The 23,371-nt window shown below is 42.0% G+C and overlaps 1 protein-coding gene across 1 annotated transcript in view; it reads right to left on the reverse strand.

Moving 5' to 3' along the window:
• Positions 1-2,345: 2,345 nt before the first annotated feature.
• SPAG17 (sperm associated antigen 17) overlaps positions 2,346-23,371 on the reverse strand; it is a 44,137-nt gene continuing 23,111 nt past the window's right edge. Inside the window, exons 25-47 of the mRNA XM_078878171.1 lie at positions 22,588-22,726; positions 21,122-21,270; positions 19,889-20,033; positions 19,248-19,462; positions 18,946-19,084; positions 18,304-18,458; positions 16,780-16,980; positions 15,944-16,065; positions 14,726-14,856; positions 13,803-13,942; positions 11,647-11,841; positions 11,366-11,479; positions 10,646-10,694; positions 10,323-10,425; positions 9,218-9,274; positions 9,026-9,128; positions 8,431-8,563; positions 7,699-7,818; positions 6,325-6,476; positions 5,678-5,814; positions 4,699-4,759; positions 4,044-4,164; positions 2,346-3,388 (exon numbers count right to left, since the gene is read on the reverse strand). Of these exons, the coding sequence (XP_078734297.1) occupies positions 3,246-3,388; positions 4,044-4,164; positions 4,699-4,759; positions 5,678-5,814; positions 6,325-6,476; positions 7,699-7,818; positions 8,431-8,563; positions 9,026-9,128; positions 9,218-9,274; positions 10,323-10,425; positions 10,646-10,694; positions 11,366-11,479; positions 11,647-11,841; positions 13,803-13,942; positions 14,726-14,856; positions 15,944-16,065; positions 16,780-16,980; positions 18,304-18,458; positions 18,946-19,084; positions 19,248-19,462; positions 19,889-20,033; positions 21,122-21,270; positions 22,588-22,726 (3,024 nt within the window). The 3' untranslated portion in view covers positions 2,346-3,245. The remainder of the gene's footprint in view (positions 3,389-4,043; positions 4,165-4,698; positions 4,760-5,677; positions 5,815-6,324; positions 6,477-7,698; positions 7,819-8,430; positions 8,564-9,025; positions 9,129-9,217; positions 9,275-10,322; positions 10,426-10,645; positions 10,695-11,365; positions 11,480-11,646; positions 11,842-13,802; positions 13,943-14,725; positions 14,857-15,943; positions 16,066-16,779; positions 16,981-18,303; positions 18,459-18,945; positions 19,085-19,247; positions 19,463-19,888; positions 20,034-21,121; positions 21,271-22,587; positions 22,727-23,371) is intronic.

Consider the following 23,371-nt stretch of genomic DNA (forward strand, 5'->3'; position numbering starts at 1 on the left):
GGTCTCCCCCGCAAGCCTGTTCCAGATCAACACATGACAATTAGTTAGTGCGATGTGGGAATGGTGTAATGGTGAGCACACCCGCACAAGAATACAAAGTTTGATGGTTCGATTCGATCTCTTCCTGCGGGGCAGTTGGGGCAATGATTCGGTTTGTTAAATGCACCCCAACCCACCTTCTGTCCACCCAACAGGATGAATGGGTACCACCACAGATCGTCGATCGGCAGGTCGCATCTGGTGGGGTAAATTGTGGTGACTGCCACCTCATCCAAGATGTCTAGACAGTGTGGAAGAATAGGCCAAACATCCTCGAGAAGGGCTCTTTCAAGGTCCCTGTAACGGAGGCCCTTCCACCAGCATATGTGTTGTCCTTCCCCTGCGCAAACGACTATCACGGTTGGCTACGTACGGTGCAAAAGAAGTTGAACATCCAGCAGTGCATGATAAAACAATTGCAGGGCTGCGCTATTCTGATGCCGTGGTGTGTGGTCAATGACCTCCTCCTCTAACCTTGGAGTTCAAAGGTAACACATTCTAATTCTGATAAGGGGATGACTTAAACCATCATCCGGAAATATCGATCAATTGAGTTCCACTTTTACGAAAAGTGAACAGTGGCGATTTAATGGAGCAGCACCTATCATGTGATCAAATGTTAAATTTCGATTTAAAGCTTTCGTGACTGCAGGGATTCATCTTCTTGGTTCTTTCGATAAAGTCACGTAGAAGGGAAGTAATACAATTATAAAAATAATAAAATAATTCTCACGACGTTTCGGCCACAACACAGCTGTTTCATTCAGACGCTGTCGCCTCGACAGACCTGGTTTCACCTGAGGACGGCTGATTGCGTTGTGGTCGAAACGTCGTGAGAATTATTTTATTATGTTTTATTTTTATTATTTTATTACTTCCCTTCTACGTGACTTTACCGAAAGAACCAAGAAGATGATCAAATGTTGTTTCACACCACCAATCTCATTGTTTGAGCAGAGGCAATTTTAACCCTTGCCTTTTGACATGAAAGCTACAAATCATTAAATGATTTTGTTTATTATAACAAAAACAATGATACAAACTATGAAGACGATCACAATCCGACGAATTAATGTATGCCAGGAGTCAACCAGAGTTCCGCTCTCCGTATGTCACGACCTTTCACTGTGGACCAAACAAGCCATGATGCGTGTGATGTACAGGTCGATCTATATGGCATCCAGTTACAGTATGAATCATTTGTCTCTACATGTATTATTTTTAAAAAGTCACAGCAGCTCACAAATTGATATATAATCGATTACATCAGCTATGAAATGTATTAATTTACCCACCTTGAGGGAGCGAAGCCTTGACACGGCGACTGGATGTTGAACCTCTCGGCGCATTTGTTAAAACATTTATAGTGTCGGTGTTTGTGCCGGTGAACTGAAAGAAAACATGGGTGTGTCCACACTTAACTGTCATGGGTGTTATGCATACACAGAATGGGTACTTGTTTTAATTGCCTGATGCACGATGAAGTTAGGCCATAGCGTGCCGAGCTGTCGAGTATAATTTGTGTAGATCCGTGCGAATGCAACACGTGTCCGGTGTAGAGATGGCCCATTTCCCAACACACATCACATTTGGCAGCACGTGGTCTTTCAGTTGTCACAAATTACCTCTTCTCCTGTCCCAATGTTTTGTGAGGTCACAGCATGTAAACATTCCGCACAAGATACTTCATGATGCGTACGAATGCACACTCTGCAGCTGGTCCTAAGTTCCCACACTGAGGTTGCACAACAATCCATTATGGGGTTTCCACATTACCCCACATTGGGTGGGATTTGTTCTGCAATTACTGGGTACAAAGTGACCACTTGGTTCGGGCAATATGGAAAACCCTGTTGGATCATTCCACGCCCCTTTCTGGATGTTAAACTCTTCGCTATTTTTGTTTTATACCTGATAAGGTCCACTGAGCTATGTAGCTCTTTTTCAGAAAGTGACCAGGCCACAAATGAAAGCTAAACAAAGTGGCTTAACACGTGGAAATCTACAGCAGCCAATTACTGTCAACGCGTGATGTTAATTCTAAATGTGGAGGGGAAAACCAGAGGACGCGGAAAAAATCCACGCGACCACAGGGAGAACATGCAATCCCCAAATATATACAGGCGTCAGGATCGAACTCACGACCTCCTGTATACCAGGCGAGGTAATTAACATGTCACCACAATTCCACTATTATATTGTCGATGGAGTCAACTTAGATTTCTGCGGCTTAAACCACATTACCTTGTATAAACATCAACATGTAAAATCTGAGATTCAAATATATTATTGAAATCAGCATCGGTTTTTATTTGGTTTTGCAGCAAGAATACAATCCACAGAAGTGCACACAAACATGGAAAGTTTACTTCACAACCAAAGTTTCAACTAGGTTGGGTGCGCAAAAGCCACCGATATGAAATTGATTATGTCTGAAATGATTTGGAGCTGGTTTCAGCATTATCGCTTCACACATGAATTGTTTAGGCCTCATGCTTCCACAACTCACAATCTTGGGGTGAAATTAAGGCTCATGGGTAACCCACCAGGCTACCTACCCACTCTAGATAAAACAAATACTGTGGTTCTGAATCGAATAGTATAGATTCATTTAATTTCGTTGTTACGTAACTCAATATTCAACCAGAATAGATCGTCACAGCAATCATGCTAACTTTGAGATGATTTCCAAACATAAGCAATGCCTGACACCTAGTGATCAGAATGTGCAAACATTCAAGGGTATTTTAAACACACGTGAGTAGAAGCAGCTCAGTAGTAATAATTACATTAATAAACTATGGATATTGTCTGTGCATTTCATGCTGTGTTTCTGTTATATCCACTAATGTAGCAAGGGCACACTGGTGTCAAACTGCTATAAGACATGAGCTAAGTGTCCAGAGAGTGATAAGTGACACATGCGAGTTCGAGTGTGATAACGATTGCCAACTCTCCAGCTCATGGCAACATGTTTCCAGAGCTGGTGGTGGTGGAGATTTAGAGAATATGTCGTGAACTAGTCCAGACCATATGCATTCAAATATCAGCCACATCTCAATGTATTGGTTATTATCTGTTCATCACTGGATTCAAATTGGCACCAGAGTCTGCTCCTTAAAAGTATGATTCTTTATGCTCCTCCAAAAGATCGGAGCTCATCACGCCATCTCTTCTTAATGGAATTCTTTGAAATGCATTCATATTTACACCGAGGGCATCTGAATGCTTTGTGTGGCGGGAGTAAGCACAGCATTATCTTTATTCAAAGTTGGAGCACTCTTCGTGTTTGCAGCCGCCCTGATCTTGCTGTTGCATGCCTCTTCAAACTCAACATCAGAGAGCACTGGTGCAGGCAGAGAGTAAAGGAGACAGGATTGGAATCATTGACAATAAAACAAAACGTATGAGAAACTAACCAATTAAAAGTCACAGCCAACATCAGTAGTGACACCATTGGAACCTCCTTTGTCAGTAGCAAAATATGATCATTGTTTTTTTACCCTTTATCTGGCAACAAAACTGACACCTTTTTACAAGGAGTCATGTTTGCATTGACCACAATACCAGTGGTCGGAATGCAAACAAAAAAACACAACTCTGATCATGTATGCGCTGTCCTTGAAATTGATTGGTCCACACCCGAGACAGCGTTTCTTAGAGCCTAGTCTCACATGGTGTTGGACCAGATGACGCCAAAAGGCGCCAGATAAAAGGATAAAAAAACAATTAGCAGTAGTGACATCTTAACTGGTCCTGACCCCCCTTCACCAACCTGCACTGACTAGCTGAGTACAGTCAATCGACCCCCTTGACTGATACAGGGTGGAGAGTCATTCATTCAGCAGTGGATAGGCAAAGAGCTCTACATTATGGATTGTTATTTAAAGGATAAGGAATCAGTATTTATTGTCTGTTCCTTCGGAGCTGACTACATAATTGTATTACTTCGAGAAATTCAATAGCTGGTGTGGCACACGTGCAGACAGTCTGAGAAAGGATATTTGCTGTGACAGGTACGAGCAGCGTTTCTGCCTCGGTTTGGATCTGCACTTCATAGGAAACGGGACCCAAGTTTTCTGCTCTCAGCTCTAAGATCAGCTCGATGTGAATTCCAGCTGCCACCTACCACAGGTATGGGCACAGGGAAAACAAACATAGCAGCAATATAACAAATTAACCAGTGGATACAGAGCAAGACTGTAAGGACATTCAGTGGCCCTTTTTGGAAAATGGGACATCACAAAAAAAGCGGAACAAATATAACATGCAGTTTGCTTGAAACATATATGAGAATGCATTTACATATATATAACTCTACATTAAATAAATGCGAATTAATGACAGTGTTGTATTAAGAATACAATCAATAAACAAATCGCAAGCTTGATAACATTTTGTTCAAGGTAGGTGAATCCTTCCAAGTGGCTTCAAGTTGCAACTTTTACATTGGTAGCACTCACCGAGTTAAACACATTGCATCAGTATACATTTCATGTTTAAGTACATTGGTTACAGATTAACCATTTTAATTTTCATTCATCATCTATATTTTGTAAAGAAAATCACAAACTGTACGTTTTCACAAGTTCTTTCTCGACAAAACATTGACATAGCTTAACGTGAAGGATAATTGCTTTAGTTGCACGAAAAACATACTGGCCCAGGCGTGTAGATAACCCGAATGCCTGTGCTGGATGGAGGAGCTTGCACTTTGAATCTGTGAAGATAGAAATGTTACTTTTTCATTTCTGGGTTTGCGCAAGAAAACTTCAAAGTCATCACCTTAGTTCTCGGGAGTGTATCAAAAGGGTCATTATAGGCACGATGCCATCGATTATGTAATAATTTCAATGAACTCGCCACAGTCTATAAATCACACTCTGATTTTATATTTGGCATCACCGTCATCAGCCAAGAACAATGCACAGCTGGATGAAGGCCTCCCCAATCGCTTGTCATCTCCCACGTGCTGCATTGTCACACTCCACCTGGCCCCTGCACACGAGTTGATTTCATCGCTCCGTCTTCTCAATGGAGGTCCTCCTCGACAAGTTCCGATCCTTTGATGCCACTCCATCTCTATTATCCACCATCAGCCATCATCCCTTCTCGTGATGTATGCTGCCCAAGCCCACAACAGTTTGAATGATGTCTTTGACTCGTGTATGTTCTGTAATCCATGCTTCTTGCTTCTATCTCTCAATGTAATTCCAAGCATACCTCTCCATTCCTCTTTGTACAGTTTTTATACAAAAGAAAAAAGTGTTAATGATCATGTTTTTTTAAAAATAAGTCACAGCATGCAATTGTAGTCAATCGAAAAGGAGGATCACTCAATCAACCTTCTTGCCAAACTTGTTTAAATGCACTCTGGGTTCAAGGTTACAATCCTCAGTTCTCCAATAATGCACTGTAGGGACACTGTCAGATGAATGCAGGGCTCTGTGCGCTGGTGTCATGCCCAAAACTGATGAATCATCCATAATAACTTAATCGCAGGATTGCCCCTTTATAAAAGCCCGTCCGAGCCGAGACGCCAATGTGTTGACGTAACAGCTGGCATCGGGTCAATGGTGACATATTACATGATAATGGACGTACATGCGTGGTGGATAAGAGATGATGACTCGCTGACCTGCGCTGCTCCGTGCCGACGTTCTGGAGGCGGATGCGACGCACGTTCGAGCTCCCTCGTCGCAGGGACCCAAAGTTGACGCGCGTTGGAAGCAAAGTGAAGCCCTGCAAAAGTTCTGATCTTGCCAATGCTCCCACCTGTCATGGAAGAGTAATTAGAGAATATCTCTGATGTGTTTTCATGTTGTTCCGCATGTTGTTGGGCGTGATGTCTGACGTTTCGCTCCATGTGTTTTCAGGCACTGAAGCTCCCAGCACGTGCAGCGAAATGTAGGACATCATGCTGAACAACGCACAGTATTACTTTCAAATACTTTAAAACCGCCAAGTAAACAATTCTGAAATAAGTGACAATTTTACATTCTGTTTCGTACAGAAGATTACAAACGAGAGTGGACCATTCGGTCTACCTAGCTCATTTGGCTGTTAGTAGCAAATCAATTTTAGGATCTCAACAAGGTACATCTTGAGGAGTGAATCAGCTTCCACAATGTGCGTGGGCTGTGTCTTACAGACTCCCACCACATCCAGCTGACGACGACGATGATGTCGACCACGACGATAACGATGACGATGAAGTTGGTGGTGGTGGTGACGATGACACTGACGATAATGATCTTTGGCATGAGACTGGAACACGCGAGCGACCTTCTCGTTGGGCACCGAGCGTGGGCGCGAGGCGAGGACAGCGGCAGGGAGCCGCACACGCTCCCTGCGCACGGAGCCTGTCACGTCCAGCGTGAGGCTCTTGGCGTGGTGACGCGTGGCGTCGCGCGGGTGACGCTCGGCAGCTGCTGGCACTGTCCTCAAGGAAATGCACAAGCACGAAGATGAAAAACATCACGTATAGTTTAGCATTTAAAATGCAGTTTCTGTATGTAGGTTGAACTTATTTTTCACCGTACGTAGCCAACCGTGCTAATTGGAGGTGTGGGGGAAGGACAACAAACTAAACACAAAAAGCAGCTCTCAAGAAATTAGATTTCAATCTGGGTGATTTAAGAGTGCACCAGTGGCTTCCTAATATGGGAAGGAAGAACATTCCAAACAGTCGCAAGAAGCGCATCTGAAAGCGTGCGATGCAGTGACCGTCTTTGTTCGATGCCCAGCCAAAAGCCGCTGCTGGGATGACCAGAGTTCACATGATGGTTTATGCTCCTTGAAGAGATCGGCAACGTATTGTGGTCCATTTGTGCCAAGCACTTTGTGTGTAATTAGTACGACTTTATAACTTATTAGTTCAGCGACCGATAGCCAATGCAGCTCGGCGAGCATGGACATAGTTGGATGTTTCAGCGTTTAAATGTAGTATATCCTCGTGTGTATTGCATATTGCCAACACTGTAGTGCTGTTGCACGCTGTATTTGGTCTCTAATCGTTTCCTTACTGAGTAATTAGCTCAAACACCAATGTGTTCTGGCACTTCAAGATATACTGCGGTATAAATAGTAAATGATGATGATGCCTCCTACATTGTGGTAATGAGTACGTTCAGCACAACAGCTTGTGTTGCGCACCAGTTGACATTTTGTTTGTAATAAAAACAGATGGAAAAATAAACATGTATCACCCTGTCGTCAATATACTGCTAGATGAGGGCCTCTGCACTCAATGTAGTTTGCGAGGATTATTTGACGAAACATCACCACACTGCTCAGTACGGCTTGGTGAATGCAGGCATCGTAGGCGCTGCACTGCCCTCTGCTGCCCAACACATAGGCCTGAAATCTAAATGACAACTTGTTTGTGCTCGGTGATAACACATCCAAGGGCTATTCAGGTTCAACTCGTTTCTCTTCCAAGATCCAACTAGTTATTTTATTTTTATTATATTATGTGTTATTTTTATTATTTTATTATTTCCCTTCTACGTGACTTTACCGAAAGAACCAAGAATATAGTTCAGGCACATTATAGGTAAATTCTGGGTAGACTTATAAGGGTGAACAGGAATGGGTATTCATTGGGGATTGAGAGTTCGGTTTGGTGTTCATGTTGAGATAGATGTACTGGATATTAACCTTCAGTTACAGGGCCATCTGTGTGGAGCTGCGTAGCTGTCCGGGGAGAACGCACGGGCTGGTGAACTGGGTACAAGCGAGCAAACTCAACTTGCCCTGCGGCTTGTGGGCCAGTGCTTCCTGTAAGCATATGAAAGGTCGGGTAACAACGCATATGCACGCACAAGACATTTGTAGAAATATTACCAACAAAATGACAACACCAAAGATGAACTGCCAGTAATCCCGTATATGTCTTATAGTCTCTACATTTCACATTGCATGTGTACACGACTTGGGTGCCAAGTGCACTGGCTAAAATCCCATGCAAAGTGAGACCTATCGTTTAGCCAAAATCTCCCTACATGGATAATTTGTGTAACAAACCGTTTCTCTGGAGGACATTTGAACAACATGCGTGTATCTTGGTTTATAATTCTGCCACGTTTAAAAAAAATATATTGCATACTGTCCTAGTAATGATAAATTGGTGACATGTGATCCAAAAGTTGACATGGCCTAGCGTAGAGCATTCACTGCTTGTTGCAGAAGTTTACAGTTCGAATCTAGTGGCTGCCCTGATTGATACTACGGGTGTATTAACCATATAAATACATACTGTCTGCTGCACAATGGCTGTTAAATATCCCGTGACGTGCTGAAAGTTTGGCAGGACCCTCCTGAAAAGGTCATGAGACTCAGTAATGACAGCACTTGATAGCGATGTTGTGTCTTAGATCAAACATACGGTACCTCCCAGTGAAGTTATTGGACTATCATCGTCTGTTTGTCTCTCATCACCATCTTCAGACGTGCAGTCCAAAGCGGGGGATGGCTTCCGGGGTGTGTGGGGCACCTCTTTACTCAGGGCCTCCAAGTCCATTGCCTAGCACATGGTATCATAAACAACATGAATACTGGGCATTTTGACAATAATCTCAAGCCAATGGGTATATAAAACACATGATGAGGTGTGCAGGCCTAAAAATGTATTTATTTGTTACTTCAGACAGGTTCAACAAACCACCTTCATGGATGTGTGCTATTAATTTGTTTTTTAAATCAGTGAATGAAGATATTTTATACATATAGAGCTCTTGTTCAATATCTTGTTGGCAATTCACAGCACAATCTATTTGCGTGTTATAAATTGGACCTATTATTATCCTCTTATGGATGAAGGCCGTCAGGATATCTTTTAAATATCTAAAAACATATACGTGCTATACTCAATATCTGGAATAAAAATGTGCAAAAAAAAGAAAAAAATTGACCAGGTCAGTGTATATAAAAGAAAACCACCACCGATTTAACATGATTCATGAGGCTCTAGATTACAGATTTATACCTGGCTGAGTAGAAAGGTTCGGCCAAGCTCTGAGCTGAAGTAGGGTGTGATGATTCTGTGTCTTAAGGCTTGGATGTCCTCCTTTGCTTTTTCCACCTCCTGCCTACGGAACACACCCAAACATTTCAGTGTTAAATACTCAACATGGATCAGTGACTCCCTGGGCTTTTTATCTGACTCATTAAACACTACCTTTCTTTTGCTATCTTCTCAGCCCACAGAGCCTGTGTTCTTTGGCTGGCCTCCTCCCTATGGAAGACAGAGAAGAGAATGCATTAGAGCGCTGTATCTCAAGCTGTTTTGGCTCAGCCGATGCAAACATTTCAACGGACCACCCAGCCCCACCCCACACCCATGGTGACAAAACACATTCACTTCTCTCTAAATACCACTCATACTAAATGATTCATATTACCAGAATGTAAAAACATTTCTTTTTACGCAGCGATAAGGTTTTTTTTAGGGGAGGCATTTAGATATATAGGGTTATGGTAGTTTAATCAGGGTAATTACCTAACTTAATTAGTAAATTAAATATAAGTAAAATGTAATTTAATTCTCGAAACAAAAGGTATAAACGTTGCCATTATTTCCGCATCAACCTGCATTTGCATCACAGCCCACGGGCGACCTGGTGGAGCGTCGCGGACGGCTTGGTGGTGGTGCGGGGACCGTACTCTGAGAATCACCACATTATAAAATCCAAGCACTGTTTAAAGCTTTCGTGACTGCAGGAATTCATATTACTCTTTGGGTATTTTAGTAAAGTCACGTAGATAGGGTCAAAGAAAATAACAAGAAAAATAACAATCAATTGTTTGTTGTTATTTTCTTTGAACCTATCTACGTGACTTTACCGAAAGACCCAAAGAATGCAAGCACTGTCTTTCACTGATTCATATGAAAGTATCTTTGCCACTGCCATTATTGTAATGATCCTCAACAACACCACATTGTTGTTATTATTACAGCCTTTGATGGTGAAACGTTAAGCTTTGCATAAACACGCAACAGTAAAGCCCAACAATAGTGCAATGGTTAGTGCACTCCACTGCGATTCTAGTGACCCGAGTCTGACTCCAGGCCTTGGCTACCATCAGTGGAGAGTGAAATTTGAACCGGCGCTGACCTCGCTCCACTAACCTGAACTGACCAGACTTTTTTTTTTATAATTCACTATCCTGGTCGAGTATGACAAACCAACCCCATAAACTGCAATGCCATGGGAAGGCAGTCATCCAGCAGTCGAATGACGAATGTCTGTAAATGATTATTAATAATGATGATTATTCTGTACCTGTTTGGTTGTAATCCTGTTTCCTCTTGTTCTGCTTGAGCATCTGGAGGGGAGCTGGGAGGCTGTGCTGTGAGGGATTGCTCGTAAAGATCCGCTAACTCTGCTGCACAGAAAACATATGGCTCAACTGACACACGGGAAATTATATCCAAACCATTCCCCTTTCGTCACTGGATCAATGATGAAATGACATTTGTATTGAATTCACTTTACTTGAATCGCACAACTCTAATATATGGACTCACAATTCAATCATCAAATAATTTTGCGATGAACCAGATGGGCTGGGAAAGCCCTCCCTTCCGGCAGGGGCTCATGCTCACCTCTCCTTTCATCTTCATGATAATATCTGGGGCTGTCTTCAGGCATAGACTGCAAGGTACAATGTCACATTCAATATTCGCTTTTTTCAAAAGGAATAAAGGAAATGTGTGGTGTATTCAGAAGGAGATATTAATAATTTGAGAGAATATAGTGTTAAAATTACATGTCCACAAAAAAACAATTACACATGCACATGTATTAATCATGTAAAAAATTAAGGACACTATTACAAAAAAATATCACCATGAACACAAACAACATTGAACCGCTTCTGAGAGTGTGGCTTTATTACTCCAAAATGAATTAGTGTATGTTTTAAAAATGTAATTTCAAGATCATAAAAAATATATATGAAGTATTTTTAAATTGTTGTACCCTATAGATTGTTTTGTATCATGTCTCCTTGTTTTTAATTTAACCACCTACAATGAATTAACATTTACTGTAAGATCATTGCTTTGGAAAAAAAATTAAACCATTTACATTTACCCTTTTCTTGTAAGTGCAATATTACACTTCTGGAACATTTCTATTCTCACCCCTTAAATCATGCATGCATAGATTAATTAAATAATACATAATTGGCAATGTGCAAATATAAAGGATCAACATTAGCATATTGGAGTATGCAAATTTAGGACAGCTCTCAACGACAAAGCCATGGAAATTATAGTTTCAGATCACAACTGAGCTGACAATGATCATAAATGCACTTTTACCAGCACAAGTTTGAGAAGTTGGCTGATGTGGGTTTTCTCATCAGCCAGGCGAGGATCCTGAATCTTCATCTCCTCTCTCTGCTTTTCCCTCTGGAGCAGTTGCTCCAGATATTCCTGTTGACAGGTAGCCAGATTGCACACTCATTCACACCCATGAATGTGACTGACACAAATAGGCCACGTGGAAAATGGTACAGTATTTGCAATGAAACTTACTCAAGAGCAGATGGAAATGCAACACCGGTCATTTCTCTCTCGCTTTCCCTGAACAATGGCATTACCTTCAAGCGCAACTGTAGCTTGCACCGCATTTCTGTCGTGACAGCCGGGTAACACAGCAGCTGCCTAGCCCGCAGAACGTCCGGACGTTTCTCCACGCACGGCGAGACCGCTGGCTTCACGTTCAACTCACAAGGACGGTCGATGGTCAAGCCACGACCTATGCACGTGCCGAACCGTGGCCCTGCCTTCTTTTCCTGTTGACGCACATGGATGTAGCACACAAAAGTACATCAGTCATATGGCTGCTTTCATAAACCACAATTCTGATTGTTACAGCTACTAGGTTTGGCTTGCATGGAAGGCTGACGTTCAAGGCATATTTAACTGTTTGGGAATGGGCATCTACTACAAATATGGCACAGCTTAACTTTACAGGCATGAGCGTAGAAGGTAGATGGCTGGCTTAGACCAGAAATTGTGATTTTAAGAATACTGAGAATACTCAAGCAACAAAAAATGGTTTCAGCAAACAAAAGCGTTCACATTAAAATGCAGCTAAAATGATGTGATATACATCATGAATAGAACATTTTAAGGTCTCATTCAAGTTATAAAAAAAGTATCACGATTGATGTCTGCAATATATTATGTCCAATGTAGTTTAAAAAGCTGTTCGAAAAACTAATTTGTAATATTGCAGAGACATTTTTCACAAGACCAGGAAATGTTCCAAGCTAAAATGGGCCAAGACTGGGAGTTTTAATTAAGAAATGTTGTTTGTGCCTGCAACCACTTCTGGAGTAATTAATCTCGGTCACGATGAAGAAAGGCCATAAATAAATATTGCAGCAAAAATAAAAACAAGTATAACTCATGACCAATGCAATAGGATACATACATCTCTGGCAAATTAATTCATCAACTCACTTTCATTGAGAATATACAAAATATTTAGATCAAGGAAGAAGTCTGTTCTATTAAAAACACTAATTGTACATAAATTACACTGCTTTCATGAAAGCAACACAGCTCTCCTCCCATGGGCTGCTGTTGCTAATGACATTGGATAGCGTTGCTTCGAAACACGCTCAGTGTACAGTCAGAATGGAACATATTCAAATGGAAAGTGAAATGGCACTTCTACAATGCGTTGAGATGTCGAGTTCCAAGCAAAATACCTTTGGGTGGTACCATCTCAATTGGTGGTCCTGAGCCAGTGATACAAATTAAACATTCATATGGCAGGTACTATGCTCTCTATTAAACAACCACTTCTGTACTTTTAACGCCCTAACAGTAAATTCATACCAGTACGAACCAAACCAAATAAGCTGTTTAAAATCTGGCCCAGAAGCCACCGAGAGCTTTCATGGTCACGAATGGTGATCACACTGCAACAACACCATCAACGACACCATCTGTACAAGTATAATCCCGACTGCTGGAAGAGGGCATCCGCACTCAGTGAGGTTTGTAAGGATACATAATCTTAGGTTTTTTCGGTAACGTGACGTAGGTAAAAAATTTAAATTAATAAAAGTAAAATAAAATAAAAATCACGACGTTTCGGAGGCAACACAAGCTTCCATCTTCAGGTGGAACCGTTGATACAGCTGTCGTGGCTGTGACGGTTCCACCTGAAGACGGAAGCTTGTGTTGCCTCCGAAACGTCGTGATTTTTATTTTATTTTACTTTTATTAATTTTAATTTTTTACCTACGTGACTTTACCGAAAAAACCTAAGAATATGAATCCTTGCAGTCACGAAAGCTTCAAATCTAGAATTTGTAAGGATAATTTGACCGTACTTTGCCATGCTGATCAGTACGACTTCGTGAGTGCAGGCAGCATAGACGTTGGAGTGGAGTACAGAGCCACAATGGATTCTGCTGGACTCTGCCACTCGTGACTTATCCCCACAGCCTATAACAACTGTTTTGCATAGTAGTCACCAATACAAGCACTGTCCAGGCTCATAACCCTGATCGGGCACATTACACGTGATTTGGTAATAGGTAACAACACCCTATATATATTATTCTTATTAACATGATGATGTCATGGATGCTTGACATCATCATTAGTCCCCTGCTGCTGCTGTGGCAATGAAAACCTTTGGGTGCTGGACTGCTGCCACAAAAGGCTGGCCCCGTTTACCGACGCAGTGAAAGAGAAGCCCGAGTGCATGTGGAGATGTCCGTGTGAAAACGTTCACCTCACGTGCTGGGAAGGTGCGCCACTGGCGAGACCTCAGACTCTGGGGAGTGATATCACTCTCCTGCTTCTGCAGCAGCAGCAGCCAGCGCTGCCTCACATCTTTCTCCACGGGGCTCAGCACAGTCACCCCTTGAACAGCTGTCCATTGAACAAGCATTGGTTATGAAGCCACAATGATTTAGACAATGCCTGCTATCAAACTCATGATCTGCATTCTTTGATTGTATGTCCTACATAAGTTAAATCGTGTGCCTCCAAATTCGTGATCGGACAAAGATTTTTCTGTTTTGCGAATTTTGTGTGCAAATTGTTACTGGTTATATTATTTTGATATTTTTGGACAAAAATTACAGTCGATAGCAATTTGTCATCCCCTGGATTTAATGTATATTTATAAAATAAAAAGTATAAAAATATTGTTTTATTTTTCATGCGCCCATTATTAGCTGCTCTAACCACACGCCAAAAGTGCACACCACAACAATACCACATTGAAGTTAATGTATTGTTTGCTTCATCTTGTAATTTTGCAATGCAAGTAAAATGTACACCACTTTGCTTGTTTATTCTCCCCTGCCATGGCTGCATTCACTCTAAAGTCATTTCATCCAAGAATCCATTGCACTAATATTATATATCTCCGTTGTTCTTACCTGGTTGAATACATCCAATGAAAAGACTATAACTTCGAAAATTCTATCCATGAATAAACATGAAAAACAAATTAACCCGGAATCACATTCAAGTCTCAAAAGCCATAGCATCTCATCAAACCTTCATGCATTTTTGTCTCAGAGCCATAACACCGTCACTAATAATGAGCAGCCAGCAGCGTTGCTCGTCCAAGGCTGGCCTGTTCCCCCGTGTAAGGTATGTAGTGTTGAATGCTGAATGTGCTCTAGTAGATGTACACACACGCACCAGGGTGGTCTGGCAGGCTTTCTCTGATCACGGTGGTTGTTGGATGACCATCAGCCCAGGAGAGGAACCTCTCAGCATCCTCACGACGGATGAACTCGGTCCCAGAACCGTCGGCATGAATCGCAAACAGCCTGGCATCAGTAACGCATCAAACAGCCTGGCATCAGTAACGCATCAAACAGCCTGGCAACAGTAACGCATCAAACAGCCTGGCATCAGTAACGCATCAAACAGCCTGGCAACAGTAACGCATCAAACAGCCTGGCATCAGTAACGCATCAAACAGCCTGGCATCAGTAACGCATCAAACAGCCTGGCAACAGTAACGCATCAAAGAGCATGGCGGACAAGCGAGGCTTACTTTCAGTTGGGTCTGTCTGCATAGGTGACCTGGGAAATATATCCAGACCCAGCACACCACGTTCCGTATATATCTCACTATGGCTCTGGCTACTAGTGTCATGTGCCAACTACTCCAGTCTACCAAAGATCCGGAATATATCCAGTGATAAATTAAGCCCTGCTTATAAACAACCACACAATGAGCACAAATAAGATAAAAAGAAAACAATATAGGTGGTAAATGTATACATTAAAATACTCACAGCGTAACTACAGCATTGAGTGGTACTAACAGGATAGTTAATTAACATTCAGCATTCGAAGCCAAGACATGTTAAAGTCTAATTAGAATGTGCCATCACACCTGGGTGTAAATTGTTCGATAATGGGTACAGCTGTCATGGAAGTACTGTGTTGAAGCTTTGCCATGCTTAGACCTGTTAGGCAAATGTGCATAATACACTGACTGCTTGGGCCAGTTAATCAGGAATGTTTTGGTGCAGAGTTCACAATAATTTAAAGTATAATCATTGAAGTTGATGGGTTATGTATTTTGTTCCACAAATGATCATATTCAATCGACTGCTAGACTGCATTCTTTACAAGAATGTAGGTTAATTTGCCTCCCATGCCAAATTAATTTTGTATCAAAATGAGCTTGCACATGCTTTAACTCAGAGGGTAAATCCGTTAATTAATTTACTGATGAAGTAGAACATATTAAACTACCGTGAAATCTCCCTGATAAAATGTACCAAGTCCCAACGTATTTCTGCAGCGCCACATATCTATCGTAATCCGAGACACGACCCTGCCAAGAGGGAATTCCCTGTGCCCCTGCACAGGGCTGTCGTTAGGCCCGTGTGCGTTCATCACCTTGGCGCGTGCGTGTCATAGCCTGCAGGTCCCTGCGCCTCCTCCCCATCCCCCCGTTCATCCTCAGCACCAGCAGCCGCCGCCGCCGCGAGGGACGTTGAGGCCTCGCCATTGCACAGCACCTGTATTCAGGCCACACCGTGGTAAGGAAGGATGGCCCATAATATCAATAACGCCCTATAACAATCAATGTGATTCTTCACAAGAGACTTATATATCGGCTCGAACGTTAGATTACGTCTCTATTAATCCCACTTCACCCAGACTACTGGGCTGATTTTATGAGGGACCGATCATTTGAGATAAAAGGGGGCACATTGCAGCAAAGGCTTTTAATGGTATTAAATACACGACTACGAGATGGTAAACACGTGCAGCATGCCTTTGTAAATACAATAGTCTCGACTCATATTCGGATATCTGTGTCTCCATGTTAATAGCGCTGTTGCATTGCAATTCAGTATGAAGAATATACTGTGGTTTGAGTGAGTATCACAAATCCCCGGTATTTCTTATAAGAGGTCAGAAACTATATTGACAAAGTAGCCACTCTTGTTATTGCGGATTCTACTCTGCTGCCAATACTGTCTGGAACTCCCTCCACCTTGTTGTTCGCATTGTTCAAGTCCTTAAAGAAAACGTTTTCTCCTTTACTCACTATTGGCTGCCTCCCCATGCAATTTATGTCATGCTATTATAACTACACTAAAGTGCCCTACTCCAAAAACTTGGCAGCACCCTCCTAAAAAAAGAGTCATGAGGCTAAGTGAGGCTTTCCTTGGCCAAGTAAGCGTAATAAAAAAATAAAATTGGATGCTTTGAAGACGACGAGACACCTGGAAGTGGTTGCCATACACATCCACAGCTTCACAGGCGAGCGAAGCCACATGGCGCAGGAAATACGTCCCAGGAGTCAACGCTGGGTCCTGTGTTCCGGGCAGGGAGTCCAGGGCTGGCGAGGAGACCCTGCCCGGGCTGTACCTGGCTTCTCCATCCGAGGCTATGAACAGGGATCCCTCGCCACCACTGGGACATAGCTGGACACACACAGAAATATATATATATATATGTATATAGGGGATTCATTTACAGATCTCCCAATTAATTTTATCAGCGAGTTGAATATTGCAAAAATGGTGACTAAAAATCTCACAGAGCGTTAAAAGATGTAATAATGTAGAAGCAAAGCTATTTGTGGGATACGTGTAGATGCGTTGGTATTTAAAAACATAATATCTCCCCATTATTTTAGTGGGTATATAAATGGATGACCCCGTATAGTGTGTGTAAGTCCGATGTAGGTCTATATCAGAATCACAATATTTATTTATACTGCAAGAATCCAATGAGCTGTAAAGCTCTTTTTCACAGATGTCCAGTCGGGGCGGCTAAGAACGTTACAACAACAACAACCACTACACAACAACAACACGACAGCAGTGCAAAGTACCAGCAAGGTAAACAACCTAACCACACACAAATAGAAACTAAACCATCCTCATCCTACCAAACAAATCCCACTGAGGTATGAACTTATTTTGAAAAGCAACCTGGCCACAAATGATAGCTCAACAAAGTGGCTTATCATTTGAACATTTATAGCAGCAAACTATATTTATAGTGGTTACCCAGCATAATTCTCTAGGCCCCTGTGTAGGTTGTATAGATGTTATATAAGTCACATTTATTATATGTATCTAAGTTGGTGGGTCTAATGTAAAGTCTAAATTCCCAATGTAAATATATGGGACGTATGCAAATCCAGGAGACATAATAAAGTCTCGGGGTACTAAGTATGTTTATAGGCTTAGATTTACATCATAGTTATATAATTAAAGGGGTCCAATACACTTAACATTAGCTCAGAGGCTAATATAGGACCCATATACTTATATGGGAACCATAGGATAATATACTAGCCAGATGTGCACTGAGTCCAAAGACTTATATAAGTCCCATGCGCTCACTTAAAGCCAACAGACGTGCATTGGCACAACAGTTGCTTAGTGCATCCAAATTGCTGTGTTTGCTAATGTGTGCAGTTAATGCAATAAATTCAATTTGCTTTCAAACAAGTTGTTTTTCTTGATTAGCATATTGATGTTAGTTATGAAGCATGGATTACATTTAAAAGCTTATAAATGAAAATAAATACTCTGTTAGAGACACAACGCCTTGCATGGGGTATTTCTGAGAATATGTTTTTACGTAGCCCAAGTCGTTCAATGAAATGTTCTTTATTGCATTCAAAGGTAAACAGAACATCATGCCATTTCTTAACACACTAAGTGAGTTGTACTAAATATTGTGGGGGTGCTAAATATTTACGGTGCATTCAAACTCACATCCGACTCAATTACCTGATAGGTCCCATCAGGCTTTGCATGCAAGACTGTACCACTCCCAAACAGGGCGGTGCAGCTGCCCGCGTCAGGCCTCCACTGCAAAGTGGGCAGCCCTACGCTCTCCACTGTCACACACTTGACTCTCCTCACCGTCCTTACCACACCCTCACCTGCACACCACAGGCATGGGCTCAGACAAGAGTAAGCTTCGCAAGTTTCTGGCATGCATGCCTACACTCGTGTTGTATTACAGCTACAGCTAGAGTGAGCAGATTTGTTATCATTGACACAAATGCAAGTTATTGACCCACAAGACAGAATCAGACCACTTATGAAAGCAAGGCATATGCTGCTGTATCACAAAAACAATGACTCAACAATGATTAATGCTCAATTGCACTTTGAATGTTAATGTGGACAATTTGTAAAACACGTTTTGTAATGACTGCATTACAAGGCAAACGTCATTGTCAGATCAAATGCAAATGTCAGATTCGTGGAATCTCAATTCACCACACCTCACATGCATGAAGCAAGTAGTATGTACATATTTGCAGTTAATCAAGTAGACAATATGTCGCAATTCCAATTAAATTATTTTAATGGATATTTTACATTCCAAGCTCGTGAAGAATGTTCGGGCTGAAGAGGACTAACCGGTTTCCTGTTCGTCGGAGTTGTGGTCCAAAATGTGGCGGTGGTATGTGGTGATGCGCGTGCCATCCACATGATCAGCTACGATCCTCCCGTCCACATCCGTGACCGTTACCACCTTATCCTCCCGTGTTATCATGACCTGCGATATTGGCAACGTATCAATGTTTGTATTTTGTAACAAGAGCGATGTGTCGTTTCTTAAAATGTTGAACAATCCATCAACATTATTCGAAGAGTATAAATTGTAAACTCATATCGATTTAATCATGAAACTTATACATTTGTAAAACGACGCAACTTACTGCTCCTGTCTGTGGGTCCGTAGCCTTGTAAAAGCGCACAGGCTTCACGTCTAACCTCTCTCCCCCGCAGGTGCCAATGGTATGACCCAATGGAGTGGTTGTGAACCATGTGCCTGTCTTGGGCTGCTCCACACTTTCCAGAGGTGGGGGAGGTTCGTGTACATCTTGCTGAGAGTTGCCTCGCTTGGCAGTTGACTTGGTGAGAGACCTACCCACTTTTAAAAGGGCAACATTCAGAGGTCTGTACGCATGTGCAGAATAAGGGCTATAGCCTGAGCAGGGCAGAAAATACAGTGTTGTACTGCATTTATATGTTCCCAGCCTTCACCAACCCACACTGGCCAGCATGGTGAAGTGTGGTCAAATAATCCCACAACTCACACAGCATGGAGAGGCCCTCATCCAGAAGTAGATTGACAAAGGTCAGTCATGTATGTATGTTGAACTTCTACCCACAAAAAGCAGTTCTAATGTAGAATTCAATATATACAAAAATACGTATGTGGAACTACAGTGTGGGCAAATGCAAAATCGTTGTTAGTAAGGTGCACATGTGCATTAATATTCAGTGTAACTTCATGTAAAAAGTTGCTATTAGACAACAAGTGGACAGACATGTGATGTGCGCACAGATATCTCACCTCTTTTGTTACCACTGTCCTTGGGCACAATGTCTGGCGTCGGGGTCTGGTCGGGGTGCTCCTGCTTCTCCGGTTTTGCTACGGGCGGTGGGACCACTGGGCCTGAGTCAGGGCTGAAGCTCACTGATCCATCTGCAAACATAACCTAGTGGCAGGGTCCAAAACACACGTGCAAAATTAAATTTTTTATTCTTTGACTTTTTAAGAGCCCCTTTGCTACAGATTAACCAGTTTTCTCAGAAAAGCAAAAGTGCTCAAATGAAATTGGCCTGGCAATTAAATCAGTACATTAGTAAAACATATAGCATTAAAACTCATCAAAAACATGTGCGCATATGAATAATTACAGTGTGCTATTATTATAACAGTTGCTATTACAATAGATTGCATTATGTAGAGCCATGAACTGGAAGCAACCCTGCTGAGTGTCAAGCTTAAATGGAATTGATATTATGCAGGTTGAATGGATTTGAAAAAATACACACTCAAAATATTGATCTCTAAACAGGTTAAAAGCCCATTGAGATACACAAGGGAGATCTGGAAGTATGTAAACAAAATACAAGCAGAAAGGACAAAAAGATCAAAATACTAAAATCACTACAACATACAAACTATCCCCCACATAGACTGTTCAGGCCAATGCTGTTTGACAGCATCTGTCATTGCCAGCACAACGTATGAGAGTGGTGTGGTCAGAACCATGCCACCTTTGTACCCAACTGCTGATGTTTACACCCTGCACCATGCACTCGTTAAGGCCACATTGACCGAAGGCATACCTAGGTACTATTTGGCAAGGATGTTACATATCGCTGGGGATCGAAATCAGGTTGCCGAAGCATAGTAGTACAGTGCGCAAACCACTACACCGCCATACCCCAGATCATAAGAATGGCCGGTATCCCCCCCTATGTGACAGTGACATTACAACAGCACTTGTGCCAGGCTAGGTGCAATTTGAGGCCACATGAAGTGTCAAAGGCTTGCACGAAGGTCACGGGACAGACCCAGGTGTTATTAGTTAACTGAGTGAGGTGACTTGTAGATGCACCACTTGTGATCCCAACTGCACCAATATAACACACTCGCACCAACAACGTGCACATATACTGTATGTCTAAACAATATGAATTCCTGCAATGCTTTAAGTCAAGATGTAGAGACAACAGCAAGCCAATGAATGACACCAGACACGGGATGAGATCCGATGTAGCAGGCAACGTGTGCCACCTGCGTGGAGCCGTCAGAGATGCTCCTGACGACGGCGCCGTCGCTGGTGACGACTCGAGACAGCTCGTACGGGACGCCCTGCGCAGTGCCAGCTCCCAGGACCCCACTGAACCGCACCAGCAGTCGAGCGCCCGTCTCCCTGATGACACCTGCATGTGCGAGCAGCAAAAAACCTTGCGATGACATAAACTTCATGCTGCTTGTGTTGCATCCAATCACTGGATTAGGTGAAAAATAAATCAGTTACTATCAAGGCTTTAATTTCAGCCGGGTCTGTCTGGGTCGGCAACCTGGAAAATATGATTGCACCTTGTTACACCACTTCTGATGTACACCCTGATATGGCTGTGGGTATTAGTCGCGTGTCTATTCAAGTTAACCAATGACCCGGAAAATATTCAATAAGAAATTAAGACCCGGTTACAATTGAAAGCTTTAAAAAAACACAGAACCACTATGATGACATGAACTTCAAGCTACTTGTGTTAAAGCCATTTACAAGATTAGTTGGACAATAAATCAGATGATTAAAATGAAAAGCTCACAAAAATACTGATAATCTAAATGCACAGGTTTCCTGGAGTGATTGTACTTAAAAACTTTTCAATTGTATAACCTTTTTACATGTATTTTTAAACAATGAATGTTTTGTCTACAATTACAATTAGCAATGTGTAAGTGCGATTGTGACTGAGAGTGCCTCATGTCCCATATATTACCCTCACAATTTGACATTTAAAGCAGTTAAACCTGTTTATTGGCTTAAAATGTCAACTTGAAACTTTGAAATCTCATAAACCATGAGGCTATCCGCATCCTTCAGGATGTGTCTGCTACTTTTAAAATCACAAGCGTTGCACACACAATGACTTAACATTTAGCTAAATAAAGATTTCCGTTGCACAAAACAATATAAAACAAACTTAATAAATTAGTTCAACGAGAAACACGGCTTGGAACAATAATTACATAGGCCCATGTGGGTTACTCAACTATTGGGTCAGGCAATTAATCAAGCTGCTGAAGTTGGTGAGTATTTGAATTAATGCAAAATAATAGAGTTAAGTTGATGTTGCAAATGCAACCATGTGCCTGGCTGGGTCTAACACAGTTGAAAGCACCACACTGGTTCAATTGCACCAGCTCAGTTTACTAAACTTTCATTTTAGCAGGTATAGCTCTTTTTCAGAAGCAACCTGGCCACAAATGATAGCTCAACAAAGTGGCTTATTACGTGCATATTTATTGCAGCCAAATACTCTAAGCACATGCTTCTAAATGTGGAAGAAAAAACCGGAGGACCCGGAGAAAAATCCAAGCGGCCACGGGGAGAGAGAGACATTAAAACTCCAAATATACAGACATCAGGGTGGGGATCGAACACACGACCTCCTGTATACCGGGTGAGGTTTTTAACATCTCTCCACTGTGGAGCCCCTAGGCACCTAAGCTTCAAGGTTAGGTACCTATGGATGTGTCTGTATATATGTGCATGGACAGCCCATTGGGACAGGACATGCTGAGAGCCAGCGTGGATGGAGAGGAGGGTTTTTCCTCGACCCGCTCCACTTGTGGTGGCTCTTGCTTAGCCTGCTCCGGCGGTTTCTGCAACAAAAACATTTCACATTCAACGATCAATTCATCCCTTCTAGTCATTGAGAGGCTGTTGATTGTACTCTCATTTTTTATGGGTACCAAAATATTTTATACGCTTTATTTATGAAAGGCTTCAATTAGTTTCAAGATTACTATTCAGGAGGAGCCTACAACGGGAAGGTTGGGAAATTATATTTTAAAGAGTGATTGATGAAAATAATAATAGGCTTTACTGTTTCTGGAAATAACACAGGAGATGTTACGATGCTCAAATACCAAATAGACACCTTTTGCAAAAGGTCTCATAGATATAACTGCTCAACCCGAGCTATTCATGCTTTGATATTCGCATTGTTTTTGTTCTGTTCATCTTTTGGCGTTCTGTGGTCTAACACGAGTGAGGCAAGTCCACAAAGAAGGCTGTCTCTGGTATAGGCCAATCAGTTTAAAAATCAATGAATTCATTATTATCAAAGCACGTTTGTTTATATATTTCACCATAAGCATGTGTCGTTAATAAAGACTTGATGCCTTGCAAATAGGTGTGGCTATTTGGTGTTTGAACATCGCAACACCTCCTGTGTTATTGCCTGAAAGGTTGAAGCCTATCCTTCTTTTCATCATTTGATACTGGCGAAAAGGTCCCATAGATAT

The sequence above is a fragment of the Lampetra fluviatilis genome, chromosome 50, assembly GCF_964198595.1.
Source record: "Lampetra fluviatilis chromosome 50, kcLamFluv1.1, whole genome shotgun sequence".
NCBI classification, from domain to species: Eukaryota; Metazoa; Chordata; class Hyperoartia; order Petromyzontiformes; family Petromyzontidae; genus Lampetra; species Lampetra fluviatilis.